Here is a 16,077-nt window from a genome sequence, read left to right on the forward strand (position 1 = left end):
ACTACACTATTTGTATGATTATCTATACGCCCACATGCACAAAAAAATTATAGTTTTTTACAATAAAGATTAAAAAGTTAATATTAAAAAAATTAACATACGCTTACCTGAATAAAAGTGATTGTAACTTCTCTCTTTCTTTCTTTCTTTCTTTCTTTCTTCGTGCTGTGCTTTTGCTTGTTTTCAATAATGGCTGCAGGGGTAGGTGTTTTTCATGCCCTGCCTAAATGTGAGCCTCCTACTTAATTGGAAGCTCCCATTGCATTGGTGGGCTAGCCACCAGTATATAAATATATATATATATATATATATATATATATATATATATATATATATATATATTTATTATTTTTTTATTTTTATAACGGATTTATTTAAAATATTTAAATATGTATATGTATATATACACATTTATTTATTAATATTTATTTATATATTAATTCATTTTACCTACTTCATGGGAGCCTCCTAGTGAAATTGAGGCTCCCATGTATTTGATTGATTGGGGCTGCCCCAATCATATTTAGAGTGGGCTGTTACTGGGGAGGAGGAGAGGCAGGGCACAGGGTATCAATCTGACACCCTGGCCCTCTGTGATTGGCTGCTAGAGGGCTCCTGTGGGCTATTGGAGGAGCCCTGTAGCACTTGGCTAATGTTTGTTTATTATTTACATCGGTAGTATATGCAAAATACTACCCATGTATCATGCGGCCGGACAACCCCTTCGCCCCCCCCCCCCCCCTCTTCCCCGTGGATGAATGATCATCACCCTTCAGTTAGAGCGCGATGCCCCCCGGCCCAGTCCGCCCCTGCTAACACTCATTTTTATAGGATATTTGGTGAGCGCTGCATCTATCACACAAATATACTTGATATATTTGAAATTACATTCTGCTCTTGAGTTTGATAGCAAAGAGTGTGGAGCTTGTCAGCATATTTATTAAAAAAAATATTTTGTATGAAAAATAACCCAGACCACCTTTGCGGATAGCAATGTGGAAAATCTGCTACAAAGCCAAAATTTGCTACAAAGCCGAAATTTCAGAACTAGCACAGTATATGCAGAAAACGCAATTTGCATACAACTCAACATGAGCACCTAAATCTGAATGTAATGCATACTTGTCTCCTGCTGTGAACAATTCCAAAAAGGGGGGGGGGGGGGGGGAATTGATTAATAAGGATATCAGGCCTGAATCATTAAGGGAAATTAAGGCAAAAAAATTATTACGTTTTCTCCTGGATAAAACCATGTTACAATGCAAACGGTGGAAATTAGTTTATTAGTTTGCACATAAGTTAATACTGGCTGTTTTTTTCATATAGCATACAAATACTTGATAGCTTTATGTTTACATTGAAATTTAAAATGGATCTAGGACATGCCCTACCCCACTTTAAATCTGTCTCTACATTTTAAATTTACCTCCTCATCCAATGCAACATGGTTTTGCCAAGGTGCAAAGTCACTTCTTTTTTTGCTTTACTTTCTTTAATGAATCAGGCCCATCAAGTCTAATTCCAAAGTAATTTTATAGTCCTTAAACAGTGAGAAAGATAACACTGATAATATTGGGCAACTAAATGAAAGTAGGAGAAATTATTGTAGAAGATAAAAATCTACATATGTTTTTTTTCTATCTGTATTCACAAAGGTGGAGAATTTGTCTGACACAGGAGGAGGTGCAGCTCTGCTAAACAAGATTAACACAGAAAAATCACCTGGCCCAGATGGAATCCACCTACGTAAGGAACTAAGCTCATTAACTGATTTTCCACATTTTCCAATTCTTATAATATACATATATGGCATCCACACACTTGTGCTAAAGTTTAGTAACTAGTAGAATATTTTATATTAAATTACTCCTTCATAACTGGTCAGTGCCACCATACTGGAGGAAAGTAGATGTAGTACCAATCTGTAAAAAGGAACACAAATGGATAATGACCTATGGAATTCTCAGATATATTGTAAAAAATAATTTGATAACAGAATTTTAGAATGGTTTAATGATGATTGGTCAACAAATATGATTCGATCTTATGAGGAGGCACATTTCAAACTGAATCTAAATAACCAATGCAATATATTTGGATTTTGCAAAAGCAGTTCATACAGTTGCATATAACAATTTGGTACACAGAGTATTAGGTCTAGAAAAAAGTATGTATATGTACAGAAATGGTTGAAGGATAGCCAAAGGGCAGTTATTAATGGAACAGATCTAGTCTGGACTAAAGTACTTAGTGACAGGACTGGACAACACATTAGGTGACTTAGGCTAGGTACACCTTGGAGAATTTTCCGACCAATCTGTTATCTAGAATGATTTTACCTACAACTGTAGATCTGACCGGTTGATTTATTCATGCATACACACTACACATGATATACCTTCTGATCTGTACTTTTCATAAGGTCCTTTAGTCGGTTAGAGAATGACAGCACAGTTCATTAATTCCTGTCACACTGATTAACCGCCTTGTGATAGCTATCCACATGTCATAACGAATTTTGTTAGCTTCTGTGACTCTGAAACAAAATATTCAGTCTCAGAACGAACAAATTATTCCATCTACGGCATAAGCTGGAAAGACCATGACTCTGTAAAATCTATGGAGATTGTGATCGTGAATGTACACACACTACATGATCGGAAGGTGATTGGAATGAGATTATTAAACAGTACGACCAACCAAATGAAACGTCAATCGGCACTTTGGAATGACTGTCGTTCATTATGTAAGTATACACACTAACGCAATATGTGGCAGAGCGGGCATTTATCGGGTGATTGGCCTGATAATCGGCTGAAAAACCTCCAGTGTGTAACTAGCCTAAGAGATTTGAGAAACTAGGTTTATTTGCTTTAAAAAAAAATGCACCATAAAGGCAACCAAATTAATATTTATAAAAATATCTAATCACTACAAAGACATACATAGCACAAAGGGTTGGTTATTACTTGTGCAGGGAAGAAATAAGGTTTCACCATCAGCATTGGGAGCTCTTTACTGTAAAAGTGGTGAAGCTGTGGAATTCTTTATGGCAAGCTTAGGGTGTGTTTCTTTCAAGAAATGGTATCAGTAGAGTGTATTTTTGGTGTCAGGAAGAATTTTTCACATGATGATATACTGGCTATTATTGCACTGGGGGGTTTGTTTTGCCTTCCTTTGGATCAACGCAATTCAAATTTATGTAATTATGAAAGTGGTGGATCTATGTCTTTTTATGCCTTATTATGTATACCCCAACAACATTGATTCATGAACATTTACAGGAGGGAAAAGTTGTGTTGAGTGTCAAATGCAGGGAAAGGCTCTTTTTATCCATCTGGTATTTCCCAAACTGATTCTTTTTACTTTAAGGCATAGTGAAAAACAAAATGATGCATGTTAGATTCAAACCACAGACCTCATCCTTCAAATACAACTTGCTACAAACTAGCAACTAGTTTCCATTTTTTCAAGCCTGCAACTCAATCACATATTGGTCCACTGTTCTGGATGACTACTGCATGCAATGGCTGGTCAAAATCTTACAGGCTAAAAAAACTTGTGATAAAGTATCTAAAAAGGCACACAAAGATGACAGCCATGCCTACCTGGAGAATGCGGTGGATATGTATTCGGTCTTAGCCAGTGGCTGAAGTGGAAATTTATAAGTGGCGGTATGGAAAATGTAATAGGAAGGTAAGTGAATGGAATTGCATAGTTTTACAATGAAATTTGTGGCGATATGCATACCACCGTATACCAGTCAACGTCGACCACTGGCCTTAGCAAAATAAGTATTGAACGCTTCTGTAGTTTCAACTGAATCTCTCTCTGTTGAAGAGACATTCTGCTTGTAGGGCAACATGCTGGAAAGGGAATTCATACCAAAGGAACAAATAAAGAAAAAATAGACTTAGCAGAATAAAAATGCTCAATACACAGCATTAATAGACATAGAATGAACCAGAAAAAGTTAATTTGTCATAAAATAACAAGGAAAGTCACATATTTAATTTAAGTATTCCTAACAGTGTCATGAAAAAATGGCACATTTGAGTCATTTAGAACTTCATATATTTAAAAGTTCCTTTTATTATAAGTCAAGAACAAATTAATTTATTAGAGAGCAATCTAACATAACTGCAGTCTATTTAGATAGCTTCCCCAACCCCCTTGAGTTTAGAATGCTGGGGTTATATACTGTTACATAGAAAAATTGACATGTATAGTACATGATAAAATTAGCCTGCGCAGCAAATAAAAAGAAGCAACATTCAATAAAAGATATATATACAGTATATATATTTATACAAAGACCTTTGTTTTGCCTACTTCTCACATATTACAGGCACTGCATTTAATAAAGACAAATCTGCTCTCTTGAATTACAAGACCAAACTGCTATAAAACACTGTTTTATACATATATTCATACACATCTTACTATTCTAGGCTTATAAGAAAACATTTTTATTCAACTCTTGCCTTTAATTAACCCTCACAATAGTAGCCTATTAATGTAATATATTATAGCATCTTTTATTTCTCTGTTTCGCAAGCAGTAGATGATTGGGTTCATCATTGGGATGACCATTGTATAGAACACAGACACCACTTTATCTTGTGTAACTGAATAGTTGGAGGCCGGACGGAGATACATGAAGAAAACAGTTCCATAAAATAAGGCAACACATGACAGATGGGAGGAACATGTAGAAAATGCTTTGTGTCTCCCTTCTGATGAGTGGATTGACAATATGGTGAAAAAAATATAGACATATGAGGCCAAAGTAACTGTTACTGAAAAAAGACCAAGGGATAAGACTACACCAAATATAATTGTTTTGCTTATATATGTATCAGAACACGAAAGTTCCATAAGAGGAGGAATGTCACAATAGAAGTGGTTGATGACATTAGGTCCACAAAAATTCAAAATGAAAGTGCAAGATGTGTGAATCCCTGATGTGCAAATGCCACCAATATACACAAAAATAACTATAACCACACATCTTCTCCTATTCATTATAAGTACATACAGAAGTGGGTGACATATTGCAACATAGCGATCATATGCCATAGCAGACAAAATATAGCATTCAGTGCTGGCAAACACAGCAAAGAAATACAGCTGAAGCGCACAACCAATAAATGAGATTGTCTTTTTCTCAGAAAAAAAATCATATAACAATTTAGGAGCAACTACAGTGGAATAGCAAAGATCTGAGAAGGACAAGTTGCTGAGAAAGAAATACATTGGACTGTGAAGGTCATTAATGATCAGGACTATTAACATGATTGTCGTATTGGCAACACAAGTAATAAAGTATATGAGTAAAAACAATATGAATATGAAATGTTGTATCTTTGGATCATTAGCGATACCTACAATAATAAACTCTCTTACAGTAGACTGGTTACCTTGAGTCATGGATTGGATGGATTCTGCCAAACCTGTATAAAAAAATATGCAAATGCAATATGAATAGACAAATGTGTAAGGTGCTGCTACAAGTATTTGTGTTCACTCACAGATGTATGAAGTGTAAAGGCTGGGAAAGTTTTGAAGGCTATTAAAATTATCCCAAGTGATGATAGACTATTATTTCACCAGTATACAATATATACTTAAATACAAAAATGTACAAGTTATTAAATATAAAGTGTATTTGACATAGTCAATTTAAGGTAAATGATGTTTATTATTGTATAATATTAAAGATACAATTTTGAAAAAGTATCACTCCTTGTATTATCTCTTAAACTGACGCCTCTCTTTTAATCTTCCTGTACTCTGACTTACTTTATAATTCTTAGAGCTTTAGGGACATTTTCATAAGGGTTTTACTTAAGCGAAATCTAATTTCTGGTACTCTCTGTGCAGTTGTTTACTAAGGAGTTTTATGCCCTAGGGCATTTTTTCTCTGTAGAGACTTTACATTATCAAGTTTATGTTTCTCTTACCTTTATAGCAAGAGTATGTAGCAAAAACATAGCCTGATATAATAAGACAATATCTTGCACATTGGTACAATATATCAGTATATACAATATATACTTTTATTATGCAAAGTCAATTAAAATAATCAGTTCATTAGTTACCCTTGCTAAATAACATTTCAAATAATAATATTTTCCTGAGAAACGAGAATCCTTGTCTTCCCGCACGAAACAAAAAGGGAGCTTTTAAAAAATAGGAACAATAATCTGAAGAACATACTTATACTTAGCTTTCATTTAATTACTTCTGAGCTTTTTTACACTAATTCTAACAACTGAGCATCCGTTTGCACAAAATAGCCTATAAGGATATCACCCATAGCTGAGTTATTCAACTAACTCGGGTAAACCAGAGTATATCCAAAATAAGGCAATATTACGACAGCACAACACCACAAGACGTTCACAAGATACAGAGTAAATGGCAGTATCCTCCAGCAGCCTCTTGCAGTCAGCACTCCAAGGTAATAGTCTCGGTCTCTTTCAGAGTCTTATCCTCTCGCAATATTACCACTAAGGTTTAGTTAGACAGTTACTATCATCATCATCATCACCATTTATTTATATAGCGCCACTGATTCCGCAGCGCTGTACAGAGAACTCACTCACATCAGTCCCTGCCCCACTGGAGCTTACAGTCTAAATTCCCTAACAGACAGACACACACACAGACACAGAGATAGAGAGAGACTAGGGTCAATTTTGATAGCAGCCAATTAACCTATTAGTATATTTTTGGAGTGTGGGAGGAAACCGGAGCACCCGGAGGAAACCCACGCAAACACGGGGAGAATATACAAACTCCACACAGATAAGGCCATGGTCGGGAATTGAACTCATGACCCCAGTTCTGTGAGGTACTAACCACTGAGCCACCGTGCTGCCCCAATATGTCGCACACCTTGGCATACTGGCTCACACAGACTCTGTCCTGGAAGGCTTTCCTCCAGCTGCACTACAATGCCTGCCCAGAGTCCTTTCAGTGATGTCTTGTTCACCAGGATCCTCCAAGCTAAAATAGTTCTCTTGGCATTCTCCTCTCCTTATATTATTTGCTGTATACACAGGGAGTAGGGTCAAATGTCTAAATCCTCCCCCTACAGCAGGGGTCTATCAGTGAACACTTTAACTGCTAGACATACAGTCTCTGTTACCTTGCTTATACAATGGAATGGCTTGACTCAATTAGCTATTTGGCTGGATACACTAAACAAAGGGTTACAGTATAACATCAAGGAATCGCACATCACTCTTGCGTGAAACAACAAGACATTTGACACATTGTATCTGCAACATTACACAATCTGAGTATATGATACATTTTGATACAATAACATTTATATTGATATATGTTAATGTATGCTATTTCAGCCAGTATATTACTGTGGAGGCACATTGCATATCATCTAGAAGTTCTAACCTAATTACCTCTCAGATTACCTGTTGACTTAGCTAATTAATATGGGCTTCAAGCTAGCTATATCAAGTCACTCAGACATTGTTCTGATTACAAACCAGATCTAAGCCACACCTCATAACAATGGACAATTGAGACAAATGGTAATTACCTTAGCTAACACAAGCAAAATGACTTCTGCTGTCCTGTTAGTGTCACACAATATGGCAATATTCTTTCTATTTCTAATACATACAATATTGCAGGTAATAGCAAGAGCAAAATGTACCTAAAACATGAAATAATAATACACATAATACACCGATGCTCTGGTGAATATAGTTAGACTGGGCCCAGGATTAAAAAATACATTGAACTGTGACAAACGGCTGATGAATAAAAAGTTCTCAGTCCAGTAGCACCCCGTTTCGTCACATACCCAAAAGAACAAAGTCAAGTAAATAATATCTATGAAAATGTCTGGTTCTATTTCATACCAGAAATACACCCCTATATATAAATATTAAACATTTCAACTGTGTCCATGTGGAGGATGCAAGAACTATTGGGATAAAAACTACACAGCTTGATAGGAACACTGAGAATAGGAACAATAATCAACAATGAAAACTTATGTAGAATTGGACATAAGTCTATTGTCTAGTGTAAAATGGCTTCCGCATAGCATGTACATGATCAGTGTTCTTTAATTATGCTAATTGCATTCATATGATTGATGGTAGTCTAATACTGTACTTTTCTATATGCTAGGCTGCCAATTGTTTTGTTTTTAAACATATTTTTAAAAAAAATATTTTATTAAGAACATCTGAAAAGCCGATATAAATTAAAGTGTAAATAACAGTTCCACACCCTTCACGGAAGGTGTTGCAAACAATAATACATCCATCCAATTATAGAATTATATTTAAATATTTTATATTTTCAGTAGACTGAGATAAGACTCACGGGTCTAGATACATGAATGTTATTTTAAACAGTATGAGGGAAAAGAAGAAGAAACAGGAAGATAGAAGGAAAGGTGAAGGAGTAAAAAGGCTTGGAGGGGGAGCCTGTTGAAGTCGTATAATTGGATGAACGAAAGTATATTGGTTTAATATTGGTTTGCCGTGTGTATTGCGAAGCGTACGCCATGTGTTACGTGGCGTGGTGCGTTCGCACGGTAAAATACGCACGCACACACTCGCATTACAACAGTTAGTTATTTATATAAATATAAATAGCAGATAGTATTCGGTTTATTATTAGTCTATATATATATATATATATATATATATATATGTATATATATATATATATATATATATATATATGTATATATATATATATATATATATATATATATAGTGATTATATGTACATTGTAGTGTTATTAAAGGTTTAGGTAATAGGAAAGGTGTCATGCCTGATATCATATTGAAGCCCTAATCATCAGCAGCTGTCCGGTGCAGTCGGCGAAGAGATCGCACATTGCATACTTTAGTTATTGATATTAGAGAGTAAACCTTTGTATGATACTGGCTATGAAAAGGAGCAGACCCCCTGGACAGAAGACCCCCACCTTTGGATTCCTTAGATTGAATCAACCTATTACCTGTCTGGCCTGGACCCACCCAATGTCTGGACCTATAGAAACAATCTACGTCATCTCTATTGTTCACAATGAAACATTGACTGTATATATTAGCTGCATCCCCCACCAGGGTCTCAGTCTACTCTGACCAGTTATCTAACAGATACACTGTTCCATTGGGACCCATGGAAGCGCAGCGATTGCAGCGGTATGTATGTATGTAACTTTTGGTATTGGCTGTGCTGTACTGTACTGTATCATAATATAATAATGTATTGAATTGTTGACTATTTACATCTGCTAAAATAAACCACCATGTGCTTTGGACACACATACAATTGATTGGGCAATGCTTATTTTAAAACGATAGAATTACTTTAATAATTTGGGGGCTCTTGAGTTAGGAGTTACGTTACCGGCAGGTATGCAACGCTTACGATATTCGGTTCCTCAACAAAGGGTGGATGGACGGACGCGTTGTATAAAGCAGGAAAGAACGTAATGCGTCTAATACCTGTGGTTCACTGGGTGTTGCGAAACCGAATGTCCGTTGTTGCATAGACTGAAGGAACGCTAATTAGAATCTAGGGACAAGAAAGAAAAATCTTTCTTTTTATTGTCGTTTTATGTTTTAAAGTGTATTGCATTGCTGAGCGTATGTGTACTTCCTGCTGTGCGTACGCAAACTTCCGGTAGATTTGCCACGTGGTTGAACAATTGTTTTGATAGTTATTATATGCATAGTATAATTACTTGTGAAAGCCTCTGAGACATTATTACGGTTGTTGGGAACTTTCAATTTTCTGCGCAGAAAAGGTGTATAGTGTGCGATTTTGTAACGTAGATACACTGTTTATTGTTGAGGTGCTCAGTTGCTGTCTGACGAGGCGGATTGCCCAACTGAAGGACGGTATACAGGGCAGGTATACCGAATGCGAAAACCGGGTTTTCGCAAAGTGCTACCAATAGATCGCAAGGTTTGCTAATAATTAGTATTGGTAGGCAGTGCGATCCGATCGCACCGTTAGTGCGAATTGGTGAAGCAGCTAGGAGGAATTATACTGGAAAGGCAGGTTGATTGTATTAACTTGCGCTCCCAGCGATAATAAACTCAGCAGATTTTTGTGGTTGAGCCAGGGTATCGAGGAGCTGATAGCCCTTGGGGCCCACAGTGATATTTCTGTATTAGGGAACCTCGCCAGGGGCGAGAAAAGCGAGTGAGCGCGGCTAAAGGAAATACGTTCACCGAGCATAATAGATCTCTAGCGGTGAGTATAGCAACAGAGTTGAAATTATTTAGTGGAAAGAACAGAGCATTGCGGTGTGTCTGTGTTTCACATTTGGCCGGAAGGAACAGAGCATTGCGGTGTGTCTGTGTTCCGGGTAGAAAGTATATTGTGCAACATGGGTGCTAGGCATACGCTAGAGATTGCCAATTTACTGCCTAAGGAAGGTCTTATTGAGTCAGCGAGATTTCTCATGTGTGCAAAATATGGTGCATACGCAACTGTGTATTGTGACACGTGGGTCGAAATGACCAAAGATTGTGATAGGCCTTTCCCAACAACAGGGAGTTTTAATGCAGAGGTGCTAAATACCGTAAAAGATAAAGTACGGTTGATTAAGTCAACGAAAGTGAGAAATGCACATAATCATTGTTTAAAATCGTGGCAAATGGAAGGTAACACGTGGCAGAGCAGCGAACGCACAGCGGAAGTGAGTGTAAGGAAAAACACGTGTTCAGCGGAAGTAAGCGTACCGGAAACAAGCATTCCGGAAGTGTGCGTTGCAAAGCGTGGCGAACTGAGCGCAAACACGCCCCCGATAAATTCGGTCGGGGCGGGAAGTACAGCCAATACCAAAAATGTAAAAACTGTAACTAGTAAGTTGTATGTTGTTTTAAGTAACGTTAAAAGTAATGTTTCAGGACAAAGAAGAGGAACGGTCCCACCAGCAGGGGCAGCTGCTGAAAGTGGTGAGAATAATGAAAAGGTTAACACAGGGGGAGACATCCATTGTACTGCAGCAGCAATTTCAGCAACTAGTTTTAGTGATTTGGTAGACTTACATCCTGTCTGCACAGCAGCAGTTCCCAATGGGAAAGCAGACAAGAATAGTGATGTTCCCTTAAAACATGTAGCAAAGCATGATCCATGCACTAGGTCTGAAACATTTTCAATTTTGTCTGATTTCCCTGATCCTAGGAAAGATTTGACCAAATGTCAGCAGTTTATTAGATATTATGGTAATGTGTATGAGCCAACTAATAACGATTGGCGAGTATTATTGAAGACCTGTCTTCCTCTCAATACTGACATACAAAAGTTCATTAAGGATTGTATGTTGGAGGAGGATGAATCCTTAACCGAGGATGATAATCAGGACAATATTAGACATATAATCACACAGTTGGCCACATATTTCCCAGTGATAGTGGACTAGAGTAAAATTTTTAGTATCCAGCAAAAAGATAGTGAAAATGCAGCAGACTATTTTTGCAGAGCCTTGATAGCAATGGGCAAATATATTGGGGTACCAGACATAAAAGATAATCTATATTACAGAGAGGTTGCTGTTAAAGTTCTAATGGATGGCCTCAGGGAAAACTTGAAAAGAAGGGTGCAAACTTCATTACCATACTGGAAAGAAACCACTGTAAGTGCTCTCAGGGAGTCAGCTATAGAACATGATAAAAGTATAAACAAACAGAAAGAGACACTAAGTGATAGGGTAATGATGATAAGTATCCCAGCACTAGAGGGACTGCACACACGACCACCAGAATACAACCTACATAACAGGAAACCCAGAATAGTGAGATGTTACAATTGCAGAGAAGAAGGACACATTAGGAAAGATTGTAAAAAGGAAGAGAAACAACACGAGTTGAGGAAGTGTTTTCAAGGCAATAAAATAGGACACCTAGCAAAACATTGTGCAGACATGACAGGGACGTGCTTCTACTGCCATAAGAAGGGACACATGAGTAGGAACTGTGTAGAGAGAAGAATGAATACCTGGGTTGGAAATCACATAGACATCCACAAAGGAGGCGTACACTTCTCTCAGAGGTTCCCCTTTAATTGATTGCACACTCTGTAACAACTAATATTCCGGGGGAGAAATATAGCCGACTCTAGAGTTAATCTGTGGTGAGCATTAAGGTGCAAAATGTAGAAAGAAACTTATTTTTTTTAAAAGTAATCTTTGTTGATTTTGTTTGTTCGTTTTATGTTGTCACATGTTTGTTTTCCTAAATCACTAGCCGACGGCAAAGAATAGAAATGTTTGTTTTGTTTGCTGTTTTAAGATAACTATCTTGTTTTTATTTTCACAGATAAAGGGGACACAAAAGAAGTATAGACAAGTGTTTAAAAGGGGTGAGATAGAGAAATAGAAGAATTACTCTTGAAAGACTAATTAACAATAGACAATTGGAACACTCTTTTGTTTTAGGCTGCAGTGACTCATGATAATTTGTTTGGCTGAGAATCATTATCCAACAATGAAGTATGTTCATACTTTGCTCCAAAATATCATTTTATGTATTTCAGAGAAAATATGAGTCACTAAGAGTACATTTTTACATTTCTCTATTATAAGTTAGAAAAGTCCGTTGAAAAGGTATGTAGTCAATGAAATACCGAGTTCTTAATGAACAAATGACGGACGACACTGGATTGCACTGTTAAGAACCCCTAGTCAAGTATGGGGAGGGGTCATAGTTAGCAAATAGCTAAGGGGAACAGTGGAATGAATACAGCCATTTCCCCATAGAGTCAGAGTCCAATCCAGCTGTCATTTTGTTGTAAAAATCTCCCTTTCTACATGTATGTTTGTATTCAAACCTTTGTATTCCCATCATTCATTGCTTTCCTATTTCTCATTCTTTACACAAAGGCTAGTCTCTCTCTCTCTCTCTCCCGCTCCCTCTCTCTCTCTCCCACTCCCTCTCTCTCTCTCCCTCTCTCTCTCTCTACCTCTCTCTCTCTCTCTCCCGCTCCCTCTCTCTCTCTCCCGCTCCCTCTCTCTCTCTCTCTCTCCCTCTCTCTCTCTCCCTCTCTCTCTCTCTCTCTCTCTCTCTCTCCCGCTCCCTCTCTCTCTCTCCCGCTCCCTCTCTCTCTCTCTCCCTCTCTCTCTACCTCTCTCTCTCCCGCTCCCTCTCTCTCTCCCGCTCCCTCTCTCTCTCTCTCCCTCTCTCTCTCTCCCTCTCTCTCTCTACCTCTCTCTCTCTCTCTCCCGCTCGCTCTCTCTCCCTCTCTCTCTCTCTCTCTCCCGCTCCCTCTCTCTCTCTCTCCCGCTCCCTCTCTCTCTCTCTCTCTCTCTCCCCTCTCTCTCTCTCTCTCTCTACCTCTCTCTCTCTCTCTCTCTCTCTCTCTCTTTCTCTCCCTCTCTCTCTCTGCTCTGGTAGAGATAAAATCAGACAGTCTCAACAATGGGGCTAAAACATATTTTTATGTTTTTACATAAGACAAATTCAGAGATACACACACTAGATTGACATAAGTTACAGAAACAGTCAGGGATTTTGTTTTCATGTGTATAGAAACTGCTGATTTTAAGCAGAAAGGTTCTGTTGTGGAAATACGATTCATATGTTATAGATTGCATATCTGTTTTGTTTTTTGTTTTGGCTTGTGCCTCCTGTACAAAAATGTGCCTTTTTATGGATGCACAAAGGGTGGAGACAGGAGATTGCTAGAGGATAGGCATACAGATATGCATCTCTGTGTAGAACATTGGAGTAGGATTTTTACCACAAGATACAACAATGTGAAACCCTAGAAAATGTAGAATTTTCAGGTTTTATAATTTTCACTGTTAGACAGGCATGTACTGGATACTGTTATATTTGAAGAAAGTGTTATAGAAAGAGACCCCTTTGCCTTTTCCCACTTAGTCAAGTAGCTGAATATGAGGTACTGAGAATGACATGTGAGTTGGCAGAGGGAAAATCGATTGATATACATTGGTCTTTAGCATTTTTCTAGTCTAGAGGGCGATGTTGAGGTGACTGAGAAATCGTTTTATAGCAATACCAGCACATGATTAGGACACTACATAGAGGACTTTATACAGGGACACAGTTACCAACGGAAGTAGCTGCTAGTAAGGTCCACACTTACACGCACAACCATACATGGCTGTCATACCAGGGAGAACATAGCTGTCAAATAGACAGCAGGGTTTTATGTGACAGCTAACAAATCTATGTTTTGTTTTGTTTTTCGTTGTATTGTTTTAGTTTTAAAAAGGTGAACACACATACACATGCACGCATACACATATTGGTTAATATAGGAAGATTTGTGTTACCCGAGGATAAACTGTCTGGAAGGTGAAGAGATGTGGTGAGGAGTCTGGTGGACTCTGGAGAGATGGACAAGGTAGACCAATAGAGCCATCCCATATCCCTCCTGCTGATGGGTTTTCCTCCAGGTAAAACAAATACACGTCATCCAATTACCACCATGCAGGATCCTCAAGTATACACAGGTGTACCAATGAAAAATGTCTGGGTAGAGGTGTATTGAAATGTGTCTAATGTATTACTGTATCATACTCAAAGCTTTTGTTATTCAATGTGATAGTCCTAGAGTTATAATAGATGATAGGGTATTCATGTTATTGATAATAGATGTATAATGTATGAGTAGTGGTAACAAATCACATACTTTCAATTAGCCATAAACCAGTGTGAACATAAAGTAGTGGTACTCGGTAGAATGAATTGAATAGAATAAGAGTTGGAACTTGATTGAAGTGCCACTAGTCCTTTCCCGCTACCAAGAGATCACCCCTGGGCAGACTCCTAACCTGTCAGTTTTTGAAATGTTCTTGACCCCTCGTGAGATGAGATTGTAACTGGGAGGCTAGGTTAGACCTTGAGAGAAGGTAAATAGCGAGACAGTAACCAAGAACGTCCAAAACACTGTTTCCTGAAAGGTCACACTAACTGTCAGGATGTTGGATCGGGAGAGTAAGTTGTGGAGCAGAAATTTCTTAAGCTTAGGTTATTTGCCAGACAGGTACCAGATGTAGGCTACCAGCCTCACGGCTTTAAGGGTAGCAGAGACACACTGGTGCCCATACCACCCACTGCAGAGGGGCCAACACTCAGAGAAGGGTCCAAGGGCACGCATGAGTCTGTACTGGAAGGCCTCGAATGCAGTTAGTAGCACCTGAGCCAAAGGCTAAGACTGTTGTCCAGCATGAAGTTGTAGTTTTTCCTCTTTTGTGTTCTCTCATTTCACTCTCTTCTCTGGACGGTTAATTCTTTTGATTATTAGCAGGTGACAGAGACTGGTTCAGGTAATGTTAAGGAAGTATTGGGGAGGAAGAAGTTAGTAGCACAATCAGTCCGGCCAATTACTCTATTCAATTCAGGGGTAAAGGAAAATCTGGAAACCTTGGAGCTTGGAGAAAGTGCGAGGGGCTATTGTCTGAGTAGCATTACGTCCGTAAGTACGGCGACCCCATAGTTAAAAAAAAAGAGATACACCCAGCGATGCCAGTCCAGTAATATCCGGACTCGAGCAGGCATCCTTGAGAATGATTATCATTCTTGGGAGGGTAAGGTTTTAGACCAAACAAAGTGCTGGGTGTGCTCACGCGTGCCTCAGTGATTATATCAAGTAGGATTAGTTCTCTTTCCACTAAATATTCTTGAGGTACCCGAACTATGGGTGGGAGGTCACTAGGGAAAAAAGTAGGACACCTAGGTCCCTCAGTCTGAAGTCTCCCAATGCTTTACAAGCCGATCACTGTTAAATCTGAGTATTGGGAGACTGGGAAGAACGAACAGACAATAGCCCGCCCACAAGTGTTGATGAAAAGAACTGGTGACATTATTAGATGTGTGTATATTAATGCAAGCTGAAGGAGATTGCATATGACATTATTGATAGACATAGGATGATGCTATTGATGAACATGAAGTGTTTAAATGTATTCTGAGCTTAAAGACATGCGTTGGACAGAAGAACCTGTTAAACTTGAAGAACTGTAGTAGAGAATTCTGTATAGCTGATACACGTTCTACTGTACCATGTACCTTTCCAAATAATGTATTAAGTGTTTTATTGCAC

The 16,077-nt window shown here is 38.2% G+C and overlaps 1 protein-coding gene across 1 annotated transcript; it reads right to left on the reverse strand.

Moving 5' to 3' along the window:
* Positions 1-4,071: 4,071 nt before the first annotated feature.
* On the reverse strand, positions 4,072-5,451 carry LOC142141129 (olfactory receptor 5AR1-like). The gene has a single exon (XM_075199278.1). The coding sequence runs from the start codon at positions 5,428-5,430 to the stop codon at positions 4,498-4,500; it is 933 nt and encodes a 310-aa protein (XP_075055379.1). The 5' UTR covers positions 5,431-5,451; the 3' UTR covers positions 4,072-4,497.
* Positions 5,452-16,077: the final 10,626 nt, after the last annotated feature.

Source organism: Mixophyes fleayi, chromosome 2 (assembly GCF_038048845.1).
Source record: "Mixophyes fleayi isolate aMixFle1 chromosome 2, aMixFle1.hap1, whole genome shotgun sequence".
Taxonomy (NCBI): Eukaryota; Metazoa; Chordata; class Amphibia; order Anura; family Limnodynastidae; genus Mixophyes; species Mixophyes fleayi.

Coding starts and splice junctions, on each gene's coding strand:
- LOC142141129 (XM_075199278.1), bottom strand. CDS start 5,430: ATGACTCAAGGTAACCAGTCTACTGTAAGAGAGTTTATTATTGTAGGT.